Raw genomic sequence first — 25,349 nt, forward strand, 5'->3', positions numbered from 1 at the left:
TGGTTTTTTCCAGTGCTGGAGGGAATCTGGCCAGCATGTGCTCGCCTTCAGAGGGCAGCACAGGTTGGCAAAGGCTTCAGAGTGGTGATGCTTCATTCCTCAGCCTCTGATGGAGGCAGAAATCGTGCTCCTCAGGTCGCATCCATCAGACAGTGCTGTCTAATGGGCTACCAAAATATTGGGAAGAAGAATGTTTCGAAGCCATTGTGCCTCAGGGCTGCTCTCCAAGACAAGTATTATTTACCTTTCCCCTTCCTCCCCGTGCTAATTAGCAGCGCTGGAGAGTGGCTGCTTCCTGCTCTCCCCCTGCTGCTGATGCGCATCTCTTTTACATCCCCTTAAAAGAGGCTTATCTCCTCTGTTTGAAGAACTCCATGCTCCATTAAAACGTCCCTCAGGACCAGATGCACTCAGAGGTGAACATTTCATTCTGCATCATCTCCAATCTCTCCAAAACAGAGCCGAGGCAAACCCATCCATTTCCTCTCAGCGCAGTTTATGCACTCTCCACACAGGCTTGGCAATGCTGCTTTCAACAAGCAGAAGCCAATCTCCTAGTGAAACTGCAGCCAGAGCACAAGATGAAAGAATGAAATTCAAAACTCGCGGAGTACATTTCAGAGTAACCAAGACTAGATGGATTTGCCGGACAAGTAGAACACCTTTGAGTAAGCGATAGAGTAATCGGCAAGCAAGCTCTGGAGCACGTTAACAGTTGCACATGAGGTCTGTCTGTAAAAAGTGTGTCAAAGAAGTGATGTGACTAAAGAATTGGCTTTTCCTACATGAAGGAAAGGGGGTCTCGGCGAGCTCATCGCAATCCCTGCGGAGCCGCGGCCGTGTCGGGAGGCGGCGGCCGAGGCTGCTGCGCCAAAGGAGGCGGGAGGGGCCGGGACCGGAGAGGCGGAACGCACAAAGCGGCGAGCGGAGAGCCCGCGGCGAAAGGAGACTCAAGCAGCGAATGCTCGGAGTAGCGAAAGGCTGCGGCTGGAGCCGGCCGCGGGACGGCCCCAAATGCGCAAAGAAGCGGGAGGCGAGCGGGGAGGGCAGGGAACAAAGGCCAGAAACAAGCAGAAGTGCCGGGAAGGCGCGGCCCGGGGGCAGCGAGCAGGGAGCGCAAAACGCACTGCGGCCACTGCGGCCACTGGGGGGGGACACAGCGGGAAACAGGCGCCGCGCAGTATGAAATTGCGCGCCCCATAGTATGGAATTGCTCGCCCCATAGTATGGAACTGCTCGCCCCATAGTATGGAATTGCGCGCCCCATAGTATGGAATTGCTCGCCCCATAGTATGGAATTGCGCGCCCCATAGTATGGAACTGCTCGCCCCATAGTATGGAACTGCTCGCCCCATAGTATGGAATTGCGCGCCCCATAGTATGGAACTGCTCGCCCCATAGTATGGAACTGCTCGCCCCATAGTATGGAATTGCGCGCCCCATAGTGTGGAATTGCGCGCCGCGGATGATGCGCGCCCCGGAGCGCATAGGCGCCAAAGTCCGCACACGTGAGGAGGCGCGGCCGCGGGGGAGCGTCCAGAGTGAGAGTTTAAACAAGGAGTAAAAGATGGGAAGTCTCAGATCACGACTTTGAGCTGACGAAAAAGCGATCAGACGTCTGTGGACACTTGGACTGTGCAAACAGAATCAAACAGGAGAAAAGGAAATCGCCAGCTTTATTGCTTTGGCGCAGAAAACAACGTAACAGTACATGGACAAAATGCCTTTTCTCTCGAAAGTTTTTGTGGGCAGCACCGATAGGGAAAGATAAATATAAGAAGATAAAATCGTTGCCTACACGGCATTTTATTAGAAATTCGTTCCAAAAATTACAATGCGCTGAAGGGACCGCAGCTGCTGCGGCACCGCCCCCGCGGGCTCCGGAGACCTCTGGGTCAGTGCCTCCCGTGTCTGCAGGTCCCTTTCTGTTCCCTCGGCCCACGAACGATGGAAAAGCCACCTTTTAATTCCGCTTTTCATCTTGAAACCGAGACATTGGTTTTGAAGAAAACTAGATGTTGCTGAGGTAGACTTCCCTTTGCTAACTAGATGTTGTTGAGGTAAACTTCCCTTTGTTAATAGAAGCTGGATTTAAGGAACTGATAAATCAGGAGGCCTGTCAACTTAATCAGTAGACTACAAGAATATAACGTGATCATAAATCAGATATTCTTGAGAAAACAGGATCCAGGTGTCACCAACACTAAAAGGTTAAAAAGTCAAAGTGAGGAAGACCCATCTTACTTCATCATTTTGAGACCCCAGCCCATAAGAAGGACCACCGACCCATTTCAAGGAACAAACTACGCATGCTTAATTGTTTTTTAGCTAAAAAAGCGGGGAATGGGATGGACCAGAGTTATGAATATGCATTTGTGGTTTGGGTATTCAGTTCTCCTGTACATAAAAAGACCCTGTGAGCATCTGTAAATTGCGGTGTGTATTTGGGAGCTATCCCCTCACGCTGCCCGGCGTCGTAATAAACATACACTTTCTAACTTCAAACTGTTAGAGAGTCTTTGTCCGTCATAGTTGGATATGGGTATTAAACCAATATCCATATATTTTTTTTTAATAAATCAAAACGGCTATTCAATAACGTTATATCCACTTGGAAAACTGCTTTCAATCCAAGCCGCGTGAAGACGCTGGCAGCACCGGGAACCGTGAAAAAAAATAAATTAAAAATAAATAAATAAAAAAAGTTAAAAAGCCAGGAGGCGGGATGGGTGTTCCTGAGCCGATGTCAAGTGGCTCCGGGGGCCGCGGTGTCCCCGGGTGGCCGCGGAGACGGGTGGGCGGGTGAGTTTTCCGGCTTTTGACCACCTGGGGTTAACCCTGAAAAGCTCTCGGAAGGTCAGAAGTGGTTATGAATTGCATGCTGATACAGTGATATATTTATTAACTCTTCGGAGTGAAGGGCTTAAAGGAAATAGCAAATATTGCGGTATCACTAGAAAATTTGGATCCCATAAGTTTGGATCCCATGAGGTAATGGTTGCTTCTGCTGTCAGCAACACCATAAAAATCCACCATGCCATGATCTCTTTTTCTCTTACACAACTTGTCCCGCTAAGAAATAATAGGCATCATGAGAAAGGCCGTGCCATAGCCATTCCATGTTGGGAAATTCAATGCTTTAGAAACAAATTGTACTGATATAAGTTGTTTCTTCCAGTAGTAACATGCCCATGTGAAAGATACGGCTAGCCACAACAGAAGTATTTATTAAACAATGCCCCAGATGAGTTCTATTGCGGGAATTGTTTAGAAAATTACCTAATAAATGTTGTTTCCATCGTTTAGTTTGTTTGACTCTCACAGATAAAAACGTGGATGATACAGCTGGCAAGGAGTAGTCCGGACTCTTATACTAAATATTTATGCAAAATCATTACTTGTATTTTATTTTTCTTGTCCTGTTTTCCATGCACAAAGGATTGAAACCCTCAGTTTAACCTCTGGACTGCATTGTTTTCCCTTTTCTGTGAGCATTTTGTCTCATGTTCAGAGAAAAGCACTTGACCAAAATGACTGCATACCATTTGCCATGAAACGACTTCTAAATAGAAGTGTTTATACAAGCTGATTGTTTGAATTCCCGTCTATCCTGACGATACAGTTTTTGGCTGCTGGGATGAATTCATTATCTGAATTGCCAGCAGCTACCTGGCACGTTCAGCACGTTTCCAGACAGGCTGTGCTCTCCAGGATTTTGGCTGTGGTTTTTGTCTTTTATTGTTACTAAGTAGTCTGGGATTGTGTAGACCTCTTAATGAATGTGGCTAACAACATGCATTTAGATGGTACCACAAGATAATAAGACAGAACTAGTGGTTCACTACAGGGCAAAAAAATATCAACAACAAAAAGCTAACCCAAAAAAAATTTAAAAAAAGGAAACCCAAACCAAAAGTGAAGTTCTGATTTCATTTGTACCCTTTTATTTAAGTAGGAGCAAGAGAACTGCAGTGTTCTTCTTTCTGTAATAAACTGTAGTAAATCAAGACAAACATCCATCTCCAAGGACTTGATCAGGTTTCTGTACTTTAAGAGGATTTTGGTCATATGTACACATATGTACAAACTTTTAACTGCAAAAGTATAACTACACATGCTCTGAGTTAACTCATCTGTGTAAATTTATCTCTAGTAAATTTATCTCTATTATAAGGTGATGTAAAACACAGAGATAAGTCTCCTCCTTATCCATACTGTGGTATGTACTTCCTAGGATGAGCAATTTCGACTGTATGAATCAGACGAAAAGCAGACAATTGGTGGTGGTTTTTCTGTTTAAATTGCAAAACCAAAGGCCTTTCCTAGGAAGTTTGTTAGCAGCAGGACAAAGTCTGGGTTACTCATCACAGAACAGTGAACAAATATTTCTCAGAGTTTTGTCTTGTTATATAAAGGCTGGTCAGTTTAGGAGACGCCAGAATGAAGGGGGAAATCCAGCCACTATAATCCTCTATTCCACTGGGAGAATCTCTCATGTTGTCTACTAAAACCAGCAGCCTGTTGCAAATTGGTTTTGGACAGGGTACTCAAGGTGCTCAGGAATTTACCAGTTCCTTCTTAGGAAGTTTAACTGCAGTCACGCTGACTTTTTAATGTTGCATTCCTAAGTGTAATAAAACCCAAAGATTTTGCATTCAGTATTTTTTTAATGCAGTGAGTGTCAATTTTTGACTGCTACTTTCCTCAAGCTAAGGCTAAGCTCCTGATTTTATATTGAGACTTCTGAGCTTTCAGTCTCTCATCTTGTTTCTCTTTACCTCATTAAAATTACATTTTCTACCATTTTCCTCAGTTAAAACATCTTGTCCTCAAAATTACCCTGTTTTGAACTTAGTGAGGCCTGTGTTCATTCAGTAGTTCTATTAACAAAACCCTTCTCAATAGGTAGTTGAAGCAGCATATTATCATTTAGAAATGTGAATACAGACATCATGCCTGTTTTCTCTGTTGGAGTTGGCTCTTGTCAGTCATTTGTTCTGGGGAAAAAAAAAAAAAAAAAAAAAAAAAAAAAAAAAAAAAAAAAAACAAGCAGGAAAAAAGCCAGGAGTATTAAGGAGAAACACAACCATATTATTGTGGGACATAAATTATGGGAGGGGAATATTGGCGAGTAGGGTTGCTGGGTTTTTTGAATGGTTGAATGTGAAGCTGATTTTATTGCGCTTCTTATTGCTGAGATTTTGTTTTGTGCACCCTGTTTGTAGAAAACCAAACTTTTCTCAATGCAATTGAGTTACAGTTCAGTTACTGAGTGCTGATACCAACACAATAGAGACAGACATCAGTCTCCTCATAAAGCTATGCTGATTTGTACAATTATGCAAGGTTTTATCTTTCTTCTGACTTCCTGGTAATTGCTGCCCTAAAAGTCTTCCATCATTTATCTTGCACACATTGACTGAGTTTGTGCAAATAAAGATAAGGATGTAATTAAAATGAAGGTTTTGAGCCTTGCTTTGTCACACCCTGTCTTCAGCAGCAGCAGCTTTTTTTTTGCTAAAATGCTGAGACAAGGCCCAGAAACTCAGAACAAACACAACATCAAAGTGTTCCAAATTTTTGCATGGGTTTTGGGCTAGTACTTTTGGTTTGCAAGGCATTGGGTTTTTGAAGCACTCGGTGCAGAGACGATTGCATTCATATCTGCAAGCTGCAATACATGTTCTCCTTTGCAAACCCACCAGAGCCTTTGCAGCCAGGTATTGCAGACCAATATTGTGCCATTTCTTAAAACCGTGACTCCCCCTGTTCCCTGTGTGGGTGAGCAGCTCATCTTACACTTCCAGGGGAAGCTGCTGGTTCATGCAATCATCTCCTCTATTGAGTAATTTGGTTTTCAGTGTTTTCACCTACTCTGAACGACTTCAGACAGCTGGTCGCACCTGCTGTGCACCAGTGGTTTTCTTTGGATCTGCTCTTCAGACAGTTATTTTGGTACTCTGAAATACTAAATTGCATGCAAAAAATCTGCCATTCTGAACAAAAGTTTAGGTAAAAGACTTTTATTTGTTGCTTAAAGACAAAATTAAAATACCATTGCAATTATATATATTACTGTGCCCCATTCAGACCTGAGGTCGTACAGGTAGATGTTACAGTACCCAAGATACAAGCAAATAACTTCCAAAAATAAACACAGAACATGACAGTAGGCAATTACACTGGCTACCAGGAATAAGGCTGTGGTACAGCACCAGAGGTTTGTGCATTTAGAGGTAGTGGAAGTTAGCTCAGTAAATGTAGAATCCTTGTACATAAAGAGAAACATCAGATATTTGTTGCAGATTATGCCCAGTCCTCCTCTGGGAAGCACAAAATTTCTTTTGGGAATGACATAGGTTCTGGCTAGCATCTAATGTCATATTGGCAGCTTCTGAAGTTTCGAAAAGGCACCTGAAACCTCTAATCCCTGAGACATTTTCTCGTAGCATTTAGTGTAAATTTTTAAAATCCTCTTTAAACATGTCACCTAAACTTCTTACTCATTTTTTCTCCCTCTCATTCAAAAGCTCTGTTGCAATTTTTCAAGGAGTTGCTTTTGTTTAAATAGCTTAATCCCTTCTCTATTAATAGATGCCTCTAAACAAATGTTATCTGACCTTCTATTTCATGATAGAACTGGGTAAACCCAGCTGTTTGAGACATGCCTTTTGGTGTCTAGATTGATTTTATTACACTGTTTTTGTAAAGCAAGATTTTAGGGGAGGAATAGCTTTGCAAGAACAACTTAGTATTTATGCATAAGGAGTGACTGGATTATTAAGGAGTGACTGGTTATACCAATGGGGACCTGTTGACAGAAAAACCCATGTGAGGATGCATAAAGGCTGATACTGTGCTTTAAGAGACATGCATTTCTTCCAAGAAAATTTATTTTTACTCCAAGACTTCTTCTGCCTACAGTCAAGATTTTCCTTGTTCAATAAAGATGTCAATCCTGAGAAAGAAAAATAAATTACTCCTCCTATACTCTGGGGTTGTTTTAATGGAAAGGCAGAATCTCAGTCAAATTACTAGGAACTCACAACAGAAGGATTAACTCATTCAGGAACAAACCTTTCATTAACAACAGCAGGAACTGCTGCAAATGCTATGTTTTCTTTTATGGGGAAGCATATCTGCCCATGAAAAGTATGCTTTGTGTTGGGTTGTGGCGAATAAAGAAAAGGAAAGGATGGTCAGCATTGAAATCCTCTTCTATGACCATGCAGAGCATAGCAATGCCAGCAGTGGCAGCTGCAGCTTCCGTGCCTTCCTCGTTCACTTCCACAAAAGCCTTGTGGACAACTTCAGAGAGGAAGAGGTCACGTGCCCCTGACATTCCTGACAAGTCAGCCTTGCCACTGTCAAATACATCCAGCAAGCCCAGAGCAGCTAAATCTGATTTAAGGTTGTAGCTTTCTTCCAGCTTGAACTTTGGCAAACGCACATGAACGTCAGCGGAATACAGATGCTCTGGACGTGTCCATTCCTGGAGCTTCTCTAAGGTAAGCTGCCTTTCCATCTGGAATTCAAAGGACAGAGAGCATTACTTATCACCAGTGTAGTATTTCATTTTCAGTAATGTTTATGACGCTTTATTTATAGAGCATTATACAATGGTAAAGCAGCTATGCAAAAAGGAACATACATCATGAACATCTTTGCTAGCTAAATAGAGATTAAAAACATACTATTAAAATTAAGTGGAGTTATTGTAGTTTGTACTTTACAAAGTAATGCAGACATTTGCCTCTTGCTGCAATCTACAGAGGGGAAAACATGCACTGAGAGCAAGCCAGTCTTCTTACGGTTTAATCTAACTAAATGGAATTACCTAATTAAAAACAAGTAACAAAAATCGTAATCAAAGAGCTCAAAGAAGCTGGTCATTTAATGGAAAACAGTCTCACTACTTTATGGTTAAGAAAAGGAAGACTTTCAAAGCTACTGAAAGACGAATTCTGTCATTAAAAACAAAGAATTGAGGTAAGTTAATTCTGTTTTCAGTCTCCATCATGATTCCATTCAGCAGAGGATACACAGGGATACAAGCTACAAAATCAGAACACAACTTCTCTTCCTGAAGTAGTACATCCATTTTTATTTCATTGCTGCACTAGTAGAGAGTTGTCTAAAAATACACCAGATAGATCCGGTGCCTTGAGAACATGGGTTCACTGAGGCTTTCATTTTGAATGGCTGAACTTAAAAACATGGAACAACTGCATTAACTTAGATAGGTCACCTTCTGCAGTCCAGTGGAGTCCTCTTCAGTGTCCTCAGGTAACAGGATGATCATACTAAGTTCTCTTTCCTCATAAGGCAGCTCTAAAACACGGATCTTCTCTTCGGGAAGGTATCCAAAATTAAATTTATTTTTCTGATACATCATTTTTACTGTCCTTCTTTCATTCTGGATGGATAAAAGGCACCCAAGGTAACAGTTAAGGAAATACTCATTTAAAGAACTGCTAGGAAACAAGTAAGTTAAAATTGCATTTATGTACACACTTGTCCTTCATTATAGAACTGCTTTTTTCAGACTTCTGACTGCCTCTTTAATAACAATTTCTGAAAAGAAGGATTTCTGTTCAGAAGAAGTTGTTTTTTTCTTCTTTCTGAAGAAATAATGAGTTTGTATTATATTTGGTTCTCTCTTGGCTTCTATAGCACAGTCCTGACAGAAACCAAAGGAGTTTCTTCAAACTGCTGTACGAAAATATTAAGCCAACAAAGATCAGCTCTGTTTAGCATAAAGCAGATGACTGCATACAGTAACTTGTAAAGCTGTTAACATAAGCAGAATATAGAACAAGAAGATGGGGCTTAATCAAAATGTCCTGTCATTTTAAGATTGCTTACCTAGCATCACAAACAGACACAGTCCATAGATGATGATCTGCTGCAGACAGAAACCCTTCTAGGTTCTAAACCATAGGTGAGAATTGTCACTAACACAATTCTAGTGAGTGAGACAACAAAGAGCTTGCTGAACACAGAATACTAAAATCCATAAAAAATAATTAAAGTATTAATAAATTTCTTTATATTTCTTAATTATTTGATCTGTAAGCAAAACTCCACATTACCACCTATATTATTAGACCTTTTCATTAGACACATCCTACCTTATTTAGTCGAAACGGTGCATCAGTGGTGTCAGCTTCTTGAAATTTCTCAGCCCAGTTGGCTTTGAAATAAATAGCATTGACCAGGACCAGCTTGGTCATGCTATCAACTGAGCCTTCAGACAGCAGATCGGGGATTTTGCCTTCAGAGGCAGCAAAAAAAAAAAAAAAAAGGGTCACAACAAAATCACATAGTAAGTTGATGGCATATAAAATATACATGGAGAAACTGATGCCGTGGAAATACTACAAATATAAAACCAATCTATTCCTGTAATAATGTGTATTTCAGTACCTGTCTCTCTACTTCACCGTAGTTTTTCTTAGTAAATACTGCTATAACTTTTGCTATATAGTGATTTGATGAAAATGTAATATTGTTAGTCTAAACTGTCACATGCCACTCATCTCTACTCATCATACAAGAACTTCAGAACACCCACATGAAGGAATAGTGAATTTTGAAATACATATACAATATATATATGGACCAACAGAAACTAAAACAAAATCTCCAACTCATGAGTACATCTCCATGTTTAGGCATGTCTCCTCCACTCATGGCCTGAACACAAAAACAGAATGGAAAAATCTCTGGACTTATGGAACTGTTCAAATGTCTTGCTTAGGTAATTTCTGGTTCTGTCCATGCATCAAATGAGTATCCCATGGCAGAATTAAACTGTTCTAAAGACAGCAGAGAATAAAACCCATTCCTGCTCCTAAGATACCAAACACTGCCAGTTATGAACCAAAAAAAAAGTAACCTACCTTCAGTTTTCTCCTCGACCCACTGATTAATTTCTTTCCTGGCTTTATCACAAGCCTGAAGAAAATCAACTGTAGCCAAATCAGCCCCATATAATTTCCGTGTCTTAGTCAGGAAATCCTGGATTTTGGAACAGTAAGAATAGCTTTCAATGCATGAAGTTAAGAAAACATCTAATTATCAGGTATATAAGGTGTACTCAGATTGTCACCAGCTCTGAAGTGGAGTCTTAACAGTGCTGCCTGGGGGAGTTCTGAAGTTAATAGGTTTCTTCCCCACTCTTAGAGAAAGCCTCATAGTACACCAGCCATGTCTAGAGCTGATGGTGCTTACTGCAGGTGTTGTAATATTTCTCATAATTCTGAAACAGGCTCAAGCACAGCTAGGATAAAACAAAACTCTCCAAAATAGCTGAAGGGGGACAAAAATAACAACCTATTTGCACACAAAGTTGTAATTCACTGATGAAGAGGCATGTTGGTAAAACATATTGGATATCCCCTCCCAAATAAATCGTGTTTTCAAAAACACTGAAGTTATGTGGTACTACTCCGATGAAAATCCTAAAAAGCTGATTGCAACAGAAGCAGAACTGGCTGCAACAGAGTGGGATGTTTACATGAGAGTTACTGTAAACTAAGAATATAGATGAGTGATTCTTTCCCTGAGGACAAGACCAGCAGAAGTGAACAAGAAGAGAAAAGGATTTGCTGTGTTACACCCTTTAGGTGAGAGGCACAGATGCCCACTGCTATGGAAATGCACACAGCAAATATGAAACACTTGTTAACTTCCCAGAAACATTTAGAAATAGGCTTGGAAATAGTTGTACTTCATAAATACTCAAGCAGCTGCACTTTCCCCCCAGATGCCACCACATGCCATCCTGATGGGCACCACTGTACCGGCAGAAAGCTGTAGGACTTCTCCCCAAAGAGCCGACTGGCCAGCCGTAAGAGATAGGGAGCATTGCTTCGGTTTATATCCATTGTCAGAGCCTGGAATCTTGAATGAACATCTTCAACTTTGTCCAGATGAAGCGTCTGAAATAAAAATACAGTGAAGTAGCTGCTGTTAAGACTGTCTTAAAAGAACATATGGTGAATCTGTAAAGGAGGCCTGATGCGGCAGGGTAGGAACAGTAGCTGGCTGGAGAAAGAGAAAAGAAAAGGCTGGATGCTGCTCACAGACTTCTGTAAACCTCAAAGGATGAATCAAACTTTCCCTTGGTGCTACACTGACCATGTCAGCCACTTGTATTGACATCCTGGTTTATACACAGTCACAGCTGAAGCTCTTGCTCACAACCCCCAGTCCTGTCTGCATTTCTGTGGGCCTTTCCTCTGTGGACCACTGGGCCCAAGAACTCGTTCCCAGGTGAGGAATCAAAAAAAGAGATGATGTTGTGGAGACTCTTCTGCTTTCTTGGTGCCCCCTTTAGCCCAAGGGAACCTGGGGTTGTATATTTTCAGAATATACAATCAGCACTATCACAGGTGAGGTATTAAGAAAACTCAGAGCAATCATCTTTTATCATTTTATGAAAATATAACTCCATAAATATATATGCACTTCCTATATACTTTTTTGTATAAGTATATATACTACATATATATATATTTATAAAAGTATGTATTAGGTTTAAGATCAAATGCATCACTGCAATATCTCTTTCCCAGTATCTCCTCTTCCAGAGGCAAGCTGGCTGGCCAAGGCTTAAAGATATCACAGCAGAAGCTGCAAGATCTCATGGGCAGGGAAAGCTACACCAAAGCAGGGACACTCCTATCCAAACTGAAACCATGTGTTTCCATTAGGGAAGACTGCTGTGAAGCAGTGACTGGGTTCAAAGGAAAGCCTTCTCTTCCTCTCACTGGGTTTTTGGTCAGGCTTCACTGAGCACCTCAGTGCAAGCTGTGCTGCTGTACAGGCAAATGGCTGAGCAGGAACATCACGGAGGCAACCTCACAACAGAATTGTGATCCCGGAAACAAATTTTTGTGTCCTTGCAAACAGCTCTCAACAATTGCTAATCGCTGCCTCTTTAATTAGCATTGTGTTCCTAAGTGAAGTATTATGGGACATGCCCTGTTGAGAATGACTGTGTTGAAAGACATTTATTTCCCCCCCCAAGTTCCTTTTGCATGATTTCTGCTGTCAGTAGGTTTATCCTAGGTGGGGCTGTCAGTCTGATTACATGAAATACGTTCAAAGTCTGTTTGAACAAGCAGTGGGAAAGTAATTTTATTGAGTAAGCAGGGCAACACTCAACAGTATAAAACAGTTCCTCCTAAAGTCCAGAATACAAAGGTGAAATTATTCATAGGCAAATGCATGATGATGACTGCCATGAGGAGACTCATACACCTTTTTACAGGCGTTAGCGTAACGAGAGTGCAAAAATAACAGCGACCAAGTCCCCTGCATGACACAGGTTTCAGGAGAAACTAGCACACTCCTTTGTGCACCAGTTTTGCAATTTATATGGAGGGTCTTTTAAACTATCCTACCTACCCTATATAATGCTACTGTGGTATATAAACACATAATGATTAAAAATGAACATACCACGGTGGTCTTGTATCATAAAGCAATAGTTTGTCAAAACGTCTCATGAATACTCATAAAGCCTTGCTGCTGGAAGTCATGATCAATTTAAAAGGGGACTGACTGATGTCATTAGTTTCCTCTGTCAAGAATTAATAAGTGAAATTAAATGAGCAACAAGGGTCATAGAAAATACAGACAGAGGGCTCTCGAGCTGGGTAGGCAGAGGGTAACTAGATGCAATCTGAGGAAGACTCAGTGTGCAAGACAGAAATCCTGTCCTGAACAGATAAAAATACCCTCATTTAATCTTCCCTCCTCTAAAACACAACCCTTTTTTATGTAGATAAAATATAAAATTAATGACCATTTTATTTTACTAACCTTCAACACCTCGGTTTCTGTATTACCTTTGGCCCCCAAAAGGACCATGGCCAGAGCAGCAGAGATACTGACAGGAGAAAAGAAGACATTTCCTGTTGGGTTGGCCTCACTAAACCTTCTGAGCAGATCAAGTGCAAATCTGCTGTTGGCATCAGACAGGTTCTCCATGGTTATAGCTGAAAAACAAAACAGTTGATAAGGACCCTGGGAAACATCGTTCAAACACCTTGTGTGACTCACACAGTAAACACTGGATTAAACTGGATGCAGCTGCTTACAGAAATAGTAAGAATATCCTTGTCAGTGCGCCTTATTCTTAAAAAAGAATCAATCAATCACATTGTAAAAGCAGGGGATTTTTCTACGTTAATTGTGTATTCTAACCTTACTTATCATACTAACTTTATAGACGTTATTTTTAAAAATTCCTGTCCTGCAGATCTGAAATGGGAAGTATATAATGGAAGTGCTGGTAGGATTGCAAAAGTCCCTCAGCCTCACAGACCCAGCACACGCCAGGGCTCTTCCTCCTGCAGCATTCCCTCTGCTCCTCTACAGTGCACAGAGGACATTCAAAGTATCTGCTCAGGCACATTCAGACACCTCTCAGTAACATGCCCGTTTTGAAATCCATGTCCCTGAGCGCTGTCAACCCTGCCAAAGGCTTGGGTGCAGGCTGCCTTTGAGCAGTGGAGAGCACGGAGCTGCCTGCCCGCCGCCAGCACCACCCCGGCCGGGCGGTCCCAGGGCACGGCACGGAGCCGCGCTTCGGGGGGCTGCAGGTCACCTACCGAGCGCCGGGGACACGAGCGACGCGCCCAAGAGGCAAAGCTGCAGGGCTGACACCGGGCAGCGATGCATTTTGGGGAGATGCTCACGAGCAGGCTGAAGGGTGCCGGGACCGGCTCAGGCACAAAACCCCACGCAAGGGCCAGGGCGGCACCGCTGGATGCTGTGCAAGCTTCCTGCTCGCCCAGCTCAGAGTCCGGCTGCTCTGTGCTTGCTTCCAGCCGGAGCCTCGGTCTGTTCTTTCTCTCCTCCGGACCCAAGCGCGTGGAGGAGTTAAGACCAAAATTTGGGTGTTTCTTGCAGTCTTTCTACAGCAATTGCAAAATTATCACTATCGGCTTCCTCCGTGCCACACGCATAAACACCGGGCACCTTTGCAAAGTTCTTACCGAGCCGTAGGCTAAAGAAAGACCACCCACGCCCCTCGAAATATCCAAACCCAAGCCCCAGGGCGTACTTTCACTTTCGTTTAGCTCACTGCGCAAGCCTTTCACCCAAACCAGCTGTCACCAATGCCCACCCCCGGAGCCCGAGAAGCGCCCTCCGCCCCGCCAGACCCCGCCGCTGAAGCGGAGAGGAAAAACTTCCCCTTCTCGTCCCGTTACCGTCCCGTTCCCGTAGGATGCGCTGGGGGCAGGGCCGGAGGCAGCCCCGCTTGGCCGCCTACCTGCCGGGCGGTGCGGAGCCGAGCGGGATGCGATGGATCGGAAGGAGCCGAGCTGCGCAGTGACAGCGCGGGGACCCCGCCGGGGCGGGACGGGGCGGGGCGGCAGGTGGTACCCCGCCACTCCTGTCCGGGTGTCCCCAGGTCCCCAGTGTCCCGGCGAGTGGGATTAACCAACAACCCCTACCTTGCGCCAGCGGTAAGAGATCCAAGTGTTTTAGACCCGAGGGGCAAGCGCACCCTGGCTGTCCAGGGAGGCTCCCCTCTGCCTTCCCACCCTGTGTCTCTATTTACTCATCCTTTATAAAGTTATTTCGCGCCTTTTTTTTTTTTTTCCTTTTTTTTTTTTTTTTTTTTTTTTCCTTCCAGAGAAAGTAACTGCATGGAGAGTTTTCTTTGGTTTAGGACAATCTTTGTTCTCCATCAGTCCTCGGTTTTGCTCCCAGGATGTCCCAACAATGCAGCCAATACTGGTTTCAGGTGCATAGCACCAGCCTTTAACTGGAGCGTGTGGCATGCGTCCTGGTGACAGAAGTGTTGGGTCTCGTCCCTTTCCCCTGCAAATAATGCTTTTGTTTGCTTCACCTGAGACAGCTGGGTTGCTGTGCACTGAATAAAGGATAGGGACATCAAGCACCTTTCGGATAGTGTCTACCAGGCCTTGGTCTTCATGAACCTGTGCAAAAAACCAAGAGAAAGCATAGCAGCCCTGCCCAGAAAAAAAAAAAAAAATTAAAAAATCTAGGGACTCCTTTGCTATCCTTGGAAATATCCTAAAATCCTTTCAAGGCAAATCAATAATGCATGGCAACCCAAGTAAATGCCTCGGGTTCCCTATCCAGAAAAATCCTGTGTATAGTGATGAATTCCAAACAAGCTACACTGAAGCTAGAACTACAGGAAATATTTCGGGTTTTCAGAAAACTGGTTTAAAAATGTACTACTAATAGTAGCGCAAAGAAACAAATCTACAGTACTTAAAGTTCTTTTAGTATTTCTAAAAAAGAAAGTGCAAGACATACCCCTGTGTCAGGAAAGCTGTTTCAGCTTTGTCTTTGCTATTCTGCAGTTAGGAGTACATCCCTTGTTAAAGGACTAGAACCAGGTGACACAGAATAAACTCAAGATCCCCTGTCATGATTGTTTTCAATCCATAACACCCTCTGAAGACATGTGCTGCAAAAATCTTCTTGCCTAAGTGCTGGTCCAGTTAGTCAAACCCCCACATCTATGCAGGGTGCTCAGCAATACCTGAAATGGGCTGCCACAAACTCCTTTCAGCTCCAGGCAATGGATCAAGGCACTAAATGGATGAGAGTGGAAGGTAAAAGAGGAGGGCTGCTACAAATGTGCTCCAGCCTTACCACAAACAAAAGTAACTTCTTCTCTCCCATGGGCTCTCACTACCTCACTCTGCCTGCTGGACACCAAAAGTGAAGTCAAGCACAGAAGCAGCGCTCTCAGAGGAAGTGGGATGGTTCTTATGTCAGTAAGAACCTGGAGACCTGCGCACACAGGTGCAGGGGGGCTTGGACATGGCAGCTGCTGTCTTTGTCTAAGCAGCTCTGTTATTCCTGCCAAGTCAGAGATCAAGACTGCAGAAGAGGGTTCAGGCACAGCTCAGAGAGACAATTAGTGCAAAAGGAATCACCTTCTTCTAGGGAAATGTAAGTTTATTTATGTGATGGCCCCTATGCTGCCAAGACATCTCCTCCTTAGGGACAGCAAAACCTGCCACAGAACAAAATGCTGCCAGTTTTGTTGTGCTGGATGAAGAAGAGGAAGGGATGATCAACAGTGAATTCTACAGCTCTCATGGCATAGCAATTCACAACCAACCCAGTAGCAGCAGCTGCTTCAGTGCCTTCTTCATTGACTTCCACAAAGGACTTGTGAATCACTTCAGACAGCACCAGCTCCTTGCCAGATGAGATTCCTGAGAAGTCTGCCTTCCCCAAGTCAAATGCATCAGACATTCCCATGCTTCTTAAAATAGGTTTAAGATCATAATCTTCCTCCAGTTTAAATCTGGGTAAATACACCATCACCTGTGTAGACCTCAGCATTTCTGGACTGATCCAATCCATCAGCTTCTCATAAGTAAGTTCTCGTTCCAGCTGAAAAAAAATCACTAATTTACTTAATTACAGTAAGAACTGAGTCAATATTACACAACCAAAATAATGCTTTATGTGTGTTTCTTCACACAGCACATTTATTTTCCCTGGGTTAGGCATGAAGCCTGTGAGACTTTTCTTTTCATTTTAAATAGGGGAATAAAAGACTCAAGAAACCTTAGAAATAAACTCCTTGTCCAGAGTGCCAAAGAGAACAAATATGTAATCTACCCTCACTACAAAAGTGATCCTGCCCTTCCCTGTGAGCCCCTTTCCCGGCAGTGGGGCACACAACCCCTGTCAGCTGCTCAGCACAGAACATCTAGAGGATAAGCCACAGGACTTGCAAAGAGCCCACCCAAAATCCCCCTCTCCACATTCCAGCATCACCATCCTGTGCCTTCACCACAACCACAGCTGACCTCTGCTCCTCAGCAGGGACAGCTCTTCTTCCACAGCCTCTGCCTGAGGCAGCAGCACACAGCCTGAGCAGCAAGGACATGGCACGGGAAGTCACTCTGGGGACAGGGAGCAGAGGGACATTTCTGCTGGCCTTGAGTACCAGGGGCACAATTGCTCCGGGACTGAACTGCAGGTCTCTCTGCAATATCAGACTTCTTCCCTGGAAGGATTCAGGCTGTCTTTGCACTCAGATCAACAACTTACTCTTTCTAAGCCTGTGGATCCATCCTGGATTGCATCAGGGAGCAGGATGATCATGCTCAGTTCATTACCCACATAGGGGAGCTCAAGGATTTTGGTCTGCAGGTCCCCAATGTAAGTCATGTTAAAATTTGCCTCCTTGAACATCATCTGCACAGGTCTGGTCTCATTCTAGAAATCAAGAGATGCCAACAGTTAGTGCTGAGCTTCCAGCTGGGTCTCAAACTTCCAGCTGGAAGCAGGCAGTGAGTTACTCAGGGCCTTTTAGGATTTGACCAAAGAGAATTGGCCGCACATCACAAAGCAGCCCTACAACTGTCTTTTGGAAAGCATGAGGTAGAACTTGGCCTGGTGCAGCAGCAATGCACAATATTCCACCACAACTCAAAAGGAGATTAGTCATCAGCCCTATATGCTGTTGGTGTTGCATCTTCAAACCTGGTTCTAAGTTTGCACTGGAATACAAAATGCGAAACACTGGAATAAAACATGGAACAGTGACTCTCAATACTGCTGTCAAATTTTTCAACACATTCACAGAGGGAGAGAGCAAGGTGTCAGGAAATTAATCAGTCCAGCAGTCTCTGAAGTTGCTGACAGAGGTAGTCTGGGATAAGCAGAAATATTCCATTATTTAAAAGTAACATTAGCATTTTCAAACATTCTGGCATTTATTTCATCAGTGCGAAAGGGACAGTTCCCAGACAGGCATGGGGGCTTCAGTCTTCCACAATGCTTCCTTCATGCAGGTGAGTTAAGAGTGGCACATTGCCAGTTCTTGTTAGTGACTCCTGGAGGCCAACTCAGAGCTGCAGGGGATCCTGAGGGGCAGCCATGGCCTGCCCATGCCACTGCCCAAGCCCCCATCAAAAGCACTAATCTGCTTCTAAAAACAAAACTACACAGCACACAGTTCTTCAAAGGAGATTTGTTTTCCATTTCTTTTGGAATGGCTCAGGGGCAGAAATGCAGCAGGGAAGCTCTGACTGAAGAAGACCTAAATTCACAAACTTTAACACCTCTCTTTGTGCTACATGAACTATGTCCAAGTTCAGAGGAACTCAGCAAAGAGGGTGTTCATATGAAAGGGAGGGGGCATAAGGAATCTCATACAGCCTATCCAAGGCAACCCTGCTTGAAAGATTTCATTTCTTCTCAAAGTTGCTTGTTTCAGACAACATCCACCTAATAGCATATTGTCAGCATTTTAGCACATCATACCTTATTAATTTGGAAAGGAGATTCTCTGGTCCACTGTTTCCTGAATGGCTTTTCCCAGCTGCCTTTGAAGTAGATGGCATTCACCAACACAAGTCTGGTCAGGGAATTGAGAATCCCCTCTGACAACAGGTTCTGAATTTTACCTTTATGATACAAAGGAAAAACACACATTAATTCACAGGTTGACTTGCATTGAATCATTATACTAGACAGCATATACTCTGCATTTATTACACAACAGAGAAGAGATTTATGGACCATACAAAGCAACAGCCCTAAATTTCAGTGGTTTGAATTCACAATCCTACATCCTGAAGTAGGTGTTTACACCAACCATGGCTGCCATTCAACACAACTGGCCACTTGGCCAAGCACTCACCTTCAGTCCTTTCCTCTACCCAGCCATTGATTTGTTTCCTGCAATCCTCCCAAGCATGCACAAAGTCCATCTGCTCTAGGCCAGCATGGTAGGATTTCTGACTGGACTCTAGGAAAGACTAACAGGGACAGTCACAGCACATTGTCAGCAAGAGATTCACTTTCATTCAGACACAGATGAGTCTTATGTTCTCCAAGGAAATCTGCCTGCCTTCCTTCCACTCCTTCATACAAAGCCAGTAAAGTTCTGGATGACAAGTTCCTACTAGGATTTTCATCACTTCTTTGGACTAGGAATCAATTTTATTGATATGGATCATGCACTCCACTACAAACTTCCACACTTCATTGACAATAATGTGGGGGGTATTTTTTCTTGTTTCTATTTTGTGCTTCAGGGACATGACATATGATTTTATAGATCTGTAAAAGACTTTTGCTAAGAGATACATCAACCATTTGTCCCACAGCTAAATATGCGAATGGATGACAGAACCCCAGAGTGTAGAGACTGATGGATTTTACCCTGCTTGTGTACACTCAGAATACAAATTATTTGAAGGACATTCTCCACCAGGTTCATACCCTGGGCTCTGGCAGAATCTATTGCACTCCTGGCTCTCAGCCCAGAATATTTGAGAGGCAAACCCCAAAGCCTGACTTCGATCTCCAGAAGAAAGGGGTAGCAAGTACATTCTACTAAGAATCATAACAAATTTAAGGGCTACTTACTGCAAGAAACTCCAAGGTCTTTTCTCCATAGAGCCGGTTTGCAGTTCTCAGGATGTATTTGGTGTTGGGATCATTAATTTCAGAGAGAAGGGATTGATACCCATTGTGAGCATCCTGAGCATTCTTCAGAGAAAGCACCTACACAGAGACCAACATCCACAGCAGCGTCCAGAACTTCTCTAAACAAACTGAATCTGCATGGTTGTTTTTATATTAAAATTGCAACTTTTAAGCTAACTACTATGACTTAAAGTCAAAAGATTTCTGCATTACACGTCCCATCTGGAGCTTATCCTACAAGGCATATCTGATACACCCAGCAAGAGGTTGCAGAAGCTATAAATTAGGGAGCAGCAGAGCAGCAGCCCAGATTTTCCTGCCCTCAAGCCAAGCACTAGAGGATCACACAATGGCCCAGGTGGGAAGCGACCTGTGGGGACAATCAGCTACAAAGCACTGCCCAAGCAGGGACACTTAGAGCTGGTAGTTCGGGACTGTGTCCAGATAGATTTGGAATATCTCCCATTATGGCAACAATGCAGGTTTTGCAGAGTCTTTTATAAAGTGCACAGAAACAAAATACGAGTTCATACTCCTCTCCTACTTTGCAAAGGAAGCAAACATCCAAACCAAAACAACTGGTTCTGAACATCATATTGTCACTTCCTACATAAAACACATGCCAAGAAATATTTGCTACCTGAGCGAATTTTTAAAAAGGAATAAATCAAGTTGCAGTTACTAGTTCGAAATGCAGACACTGGGATTTTTAAAATATTTCTTGTGTGTCTGCCTTTCTTTTCAGAAAATATGTTCCCTGATTTTAAGCCCAAGCAAATAAGGAAACAAAAATAATTTAATTTAGCCACCAGCTGAAGATTAAAAACATTCCAGGTATATCCTAAGTACATATTAAAGAACGTCAGTTCCTGCAACTAAAATCCATCAACTAAAATCCCGCAAACTAGATCTAGGAACATCTTCAGTTGAGAATGAAGCAATCTCACCCTTCAAAAACAATGAAAAATGATTCTGTTTACACACACACCAGAGGAAGACCTCTTCTCTCTGCACAGTGACAATCGCAGCTTAGCACAAGTGCATGTCACAGACTGTAAGACACTTCACTTCTACAGATGATCACATGAAATGCCATCCATTTTAGATTTATTCTGACCTACCTTGCTTATTTGGGCTTCAGTGCTACCTCTTGCACCCAGCAGAACCATAGACAAAGCAGAAGAAATACTAAATGGCGAAAAGAACACATTCTGCCCACGGTTCTTCTCACACAGCTTTCTGAACAGCTCCACAGCAAAAGTGGTGTTTGCTGCACGGAGGCTTTCCATGCTTCTGAGCCTGGGACATAAAACACAGAACAACAATGGATCACACTGATTTCAATGCAAAACTGTTCTTTCTCTCCTTTAAACATTCCAGGGTAAACTAGGCAGCAAAGGTTGGAAAATTATCAGCTCACTGGAGACTGATTTGGTGCCACAAGCACCTGAGATCCCACACTACACATTTGAGGAATTTTACCACTTTAGAGACTGCTACTGGATTTCCATCTCAAACCTTGTCAGGGTCCACAAACATATGCAGGAGACCTGATGGTCCGTTTTAAGGATCTCAGAGCACAAAAGATACAACAGGGGACAACTCAGTTTATTCAACAAAAAATGCACCTTTATTTAGTGCCACCAAAATGCAATAGTGGGGAGAGAAATAAAGAATAGTAAGAAATATAGAAAAGAGGGGAAGGGGATTATAGCTACCAATGTGAAGGGACGAGTCCTCGAGGCCGAGATGCCTATAGACGCGATCTTCTCCAGTGGCGTGATCACGAAAATGAGCAGGGGTCTCCAGGGTTTTATAGGTTGGTCAAGGCGGGGACCAAAGCGAGAGGCACAGAGCCAAAGCAGGAGCCACTTGTGTTAAGGCAAAACGAAGGGCACAGAGCCAGAGCGGGAACCACCCGTGTTGAGGTTGGGTGCTCAGGAACAGGCTGCACACTGTACATATCCCTACTCTGGTATGGACAGACCAGTTTAGGCAAGTAGCCTTGGCTCAGTCCACTGTGACCAGTTCCATTGTTCTTGCACTCCGTTCTCATGGAGATGCATACCAATCCTCCGGGAATTTGCAAACATTCCACCTCAGCCAGGCCACGGCCTCCATTCAGAGTCTGGGGTGTCAGTCCTAAGTCACTGGATACAGTTGAGAGGAATATCACATCCTTGGACAGATTCTGACACACCTACACAGTGTGACATCTTTTGAGGTGATCAACATTTTGAACAACAGCATTTTTTCCAGGACTTCCAATGAATGATGCCTCTCTTGACTTCACACAGAAAATAATTTGTCTTTTTAGGGCAACCACCAGAGCCAAGGTTAGACATGAGAGTGGTAGAATTACCAACCCTTACCTTCTCCAAGTCAAGAGACCTTCAGTGGTAGCTGCAGCTTGCTTCTACGCGTGCACGCTGGGTTTGAAACCTGCCAACCAGCCTGGGAGAAGTCAGCAAAAGGACTTTGTCAAAAAGCAAGAATAGTAGCAAGAATTTCATTGTCACTGCAACATTCTCTTACCAAAAAAGCCACAAAAAAACCCCGACAATCAAAGAGAAAAAGAACCCCAACATCAAGACTTCCCAAACAAACTAATACCACCAAGCACATATCCGTCACACTCTAACAAAGTATTTCTTCCTCACATTATTCATCTATCCCATCATTACTTACCACTCCTAGTTAATGGCATTAGATTTAAAAAAAATTCCTTTCCTTATAAGTGTAAATAGGAAAGATTTGTGCTGGCCTGACTGCAGGTTAAAGTACTTCAGACTCACAGACCCTGCACGGCCCACACATTTCACTCACACAGCAGCTTTCCCCACATTTCTTAAAGCAGAACTCTCACATTTGCTGCTTCCTCTCAGAGCCAAATACGGGGAGGAGTTTGCATCAGACTTCAGGGATTTCCTTCACGGTCCTCCCACAGAAATTCCAACTATCGCTGTCAGCTCTCCCCAGCAGACACACAATCGGCACGGCACCTTTCAAATGTTCTTCTACCTGTGGTTGGATAGGGATAGGCGGCTCGGAAGACAGCGGTTGTAACGGGAAGAGCAGAAACACTCCAACCCCCCAAAGATAAGCTATCACCACAAGAATGTAAGCCCCTACTAACATGTGCCAGTACTTTTCCATTCTCCCTTCTAACCCAGGAAATGTAGCAATACCCCTCTGACGTAGTAAAGACCCCAGAGTATATAAACTGCATATTTGAAATAATAAAAGCCTTTTGTAACCATCCACCATACTGGCGTAAGCGTGTTACTAGGCCCGGCGGTAGCAGCAGAATGTACACGCCGTGCTGTCGGTTCTGAAGACCAAGCCGCCACAGTTGCTGAAAAGAAACAGCAACAAGTTTCCCGAAAGCCCGGGAAAGAAAGGAGAACCTCGGCGGACGGGATTTTTGCTTGGAAGGAGAAAGCGGCAGTAGCGGCTGGTCCGATCTACTGCGAAGGAGGACAGGGGGACGCCCCACGAACCAGCGAACGGAATGGAAGCCTTAGCAAAGGTTGTAAGTCTGATGGAGGTCCACTGGGGGATACGGTGCGACCAAAGGGATTTATTTCTTGCTATTGCAAGGCTTTTGGATTTGGGCGCGATAAAGAGCCCCGTAGATATATTAAAATCAGAGGGGTGGGAGAGATATACTGCTGCTCTGGCTGAAGATACCAAAGCCACTGGCAGCGGAAAAGTTTTAAAAGCATGGGGAAAAGTTGAGAAAGCGTTGCGGAAAGCAATAGAAGAACAAGAAACTTGGAACGCTGCAAAAACGTCTTTATTTGCCGTTACGCAGCAAAAAGGGAGGGGCTACGAGACCCTGGGACCCCCCGGAGACACACGGGGAGCAAAGAGGGGGGGCTACGGTGCCGCGGAACCCCCTGGGGACACACGAGAAGCAGGCGCGTTACACCCTTCCCCGAGCGCATGCCTGAACCCCCCGGAGCCCACAGGAGACCCCAGACCCTCCCGCGGGAACCCCCGGATCCAAAAACCCCCGCGAAACCCCCCGAAAAAACTGTGGTTTTCCCGACCGTTCCACGCCGCCGCCTCCGGGAGCCGAACGTGCTGGGCAACAGCCCCCCCGCAGAGCCCAAGACCGCGGTTTCTCTGACCGCTGATCCGCGGCGGCAGGCAGAGGAACGCGCGCGGTCTTTCTGGGGAGGGCTCGCGCAGGAAGTGAGGGATGCTGAGAAAAAAGCCGGGGCACAAGCGGCAGCCCCACCGCCGCCGCCGCCATATGGACAAGATGGCGCCGACCGTCCAGAGCGGGGGCGGGGCGGCCGACCGCACGGCGCGCAAAACCCGACAGCGCGAACCCCCGCGACCACGCGTGCGCGGCAGACCAGTAGAAGTCCGGACCTGCCGGTCTCCACAGCGCACGCGCGGGAGAGCGAGGGGGGGCGGATACGCGATCGGAAACCGCTCCCAATGCCATCTTACAAGGGAACCCCTCCTCAGGAGGGACGGGGCGAGCCCAGGGGGTGGGAATGGGACCGCCCCCAAGAGGCGCGCCGGCGCCACTCCCGGGAGGAGGGGGGGCCGGACGCGGGAGGCGGAACGGGGCCGAACCCGAGAGGACGACCGAACCCACCCGCGGAAGGCGGAACAGGGGCGGAGCCCGACAAAAAAGGCATAGCAAACCGGAAGTCTACCGCCAGTCTGCTTCCGACACGGAACGGAGCAATAGCTCCGCGGCTAGTTATATAGAAAGCTCCGAGTCCGATACAGAAACGGAGATAACAGAATTTATGAGGTTTCCAGCGAAACCGAGCAAAGCTTTTAACAATGTAAGGGAACAAACTCAGTACAAACTCACCGATTGGGGCAAAATAAAAGTAGCATGCGCCGAATGGAAGCCAGCTGCTGCGATACATGCATTCCCTGTAAGAGTTACCAGTGCACGGCAGAATTTAAGGCGGACCTACACCCCGCTGAGCACAAAGGAGGTACAAGCAGTGGTGAAAGCGGTTCAGGAAAAGGGGATTAATTCAGCCATTGTGTCCACACTGGTGGATGGTCTTTTTAGCAATGATGATATGCTACCTTTCGATATCTCACAGGTAACCCGTATGCTTTTTGATGGGGCAGGGCTGATTGCATTTCAGCAGGAATGATCCGATCATTGCACAGCTGCACTAGCTCAAGCCTCAGGGCAGGGACAGCCTCTCCACGGTTCCACCCTGTCCAGACTGCTAGGCAAGCATGATGATGTGGCTACACCGCAAGACCAGGCAGCACGCCTCTCAGCAGAGGAAGTGAAAGCAACAACCAGAGCAGCTAGAGAGGCCATAAGAGCGGCTTCTCGGGTAGTGGACAAATCAACACCATGGTCCACTATCAAGCAGGGGGAAAGCGAAGGCTTCACACACTTCGTAGATCATTTGCAAGCTGCAATTGACTCATCTACCCTGCCTGTAGCTGCAAGGGGACCTGTGGTGACTGATTGTCTGAAACAACAGTGTAACACTGTCACCAAGGATATCCTGTGCTCTCTGCCAGCAGGGGCCAGCTTGGCTGACATGATCAAACATGTGGTAAAGGAGGAACAGCTAATACCTATGCAGGCAGCGGTTCATACAATAACCAATGCCATGGCATGCTTGAGATGTGGCCAAACAGGTCATGTAGCAGCAAGCTGTCCCCAGCCAGCACAGCAGCCCGTGGCAGCACCCTCGACCCAACAGCGCCAGAGACTGACCTGCTGGAATTGTGGGAGGAAGGGCCACGTGGCCAAGGAATGCAGATCCAGGCCCTGGGGAAACGGAAGGTGGAGGGGGCGTGCGGGCCATACTCAGCCTCCTCCCACTGAGATATGGCCCAGCCTTCCCAATACCCAGTGGGGCAGGGGACCTTCATACCCCATATATATACAG

General features: G+C 44.8%; 2 protein-coding genes across 4 annotated transcripts; both read right to left on the minus strand.

Moving 5' to 3' along the window:
- Positions 1–6,007: 6,007 nt before the first annotated feature.
- On the minus strand, positions 6,008–14,357 carry LOC136365176 (leukocyte elastase inhibitor-like). 3 transcript variants are annotated; one of them, XM_066325538.1, is made up of 7 exons: positions 14,288–14,357; positions 12,832–13,007; positions 10,806–10,943; positions 9,903–10,020; positions 9,132–9,274; positions 8,249–8,416; positions 6,008–7,525 (listed from the first exon to the last, which is right to left on the minus strand). In XM_066325538.1, the coding sequence occupies exons 2-7, from the start codon at positions 12,997–12,999 to the stop codon at positions 7,124–7,126; spliced, it is 1,137 nt and encodes a 378-aa protein (XP_066181635.1). In that variant the 5' UTR covers positions 13,000–13,007; positions 14,288–14,357; the 3' UTR covers positions 6,008–7,123. The 3 variants fall into 3 exon arrangements, with proteins under 3 accessions (XP_066181635.1, XP_066181638.1, XP_066181628.1); XM_066325541.1 differs by lacking the exon at positions 14,288–14,357 and adding an exon at positions 14,010–14,052; XM_066325531.1 differs by lacking the exon at positions 14,288–14,357 and adding an exon at positions 13,623–13,975.
- A 1,143-nt stretch (positions 14,358–15,500) lies between these two features.
- LOC136365203 (serpin B6-like) lies at positions 15,501–20,750 on the minus strand. The gene is made up of 6 exons (XM_066325549.1): positions 20,577–20,750; positions 19,396–19,533; positions 18,665–18,782; positions 18,286–18,428; positions 17,068–17,235; positions 15,501–16,401 (listed from the first exon to the last, which is right to left on the minus strand). The coding sequence occupies exons 1-6, from the start codon at positions 20,742–20,744 to the stop codon at positions 16,000–16,002; spliced, it is 1,137 nt and encodes a 378-aa protein (XP_066181646.1). The 5' UTR covers positions 20,745–20,750; the 3' UTR covers positions 15,501–15,999.
- Between the last annotated feature and the right edge of the window lie 4,599 nt (positions 20,751–25,349).

Source organism: Sylvia atricapilla, chromosome 1, assembly GCF_009819655.1.
Source record: "Sylvia atricapilla isolate bSylAtr1 chromosome 1, bSylAtr1.pri, whole genome shotgun sequence".
Classification (NCBI taxonomy): domain Eukaryota; kingdom Metazoa; phylum Chordata; class Aves; order Passeriformes; family Sylviidae; genus Sylvia; species Sylvia atricapilla.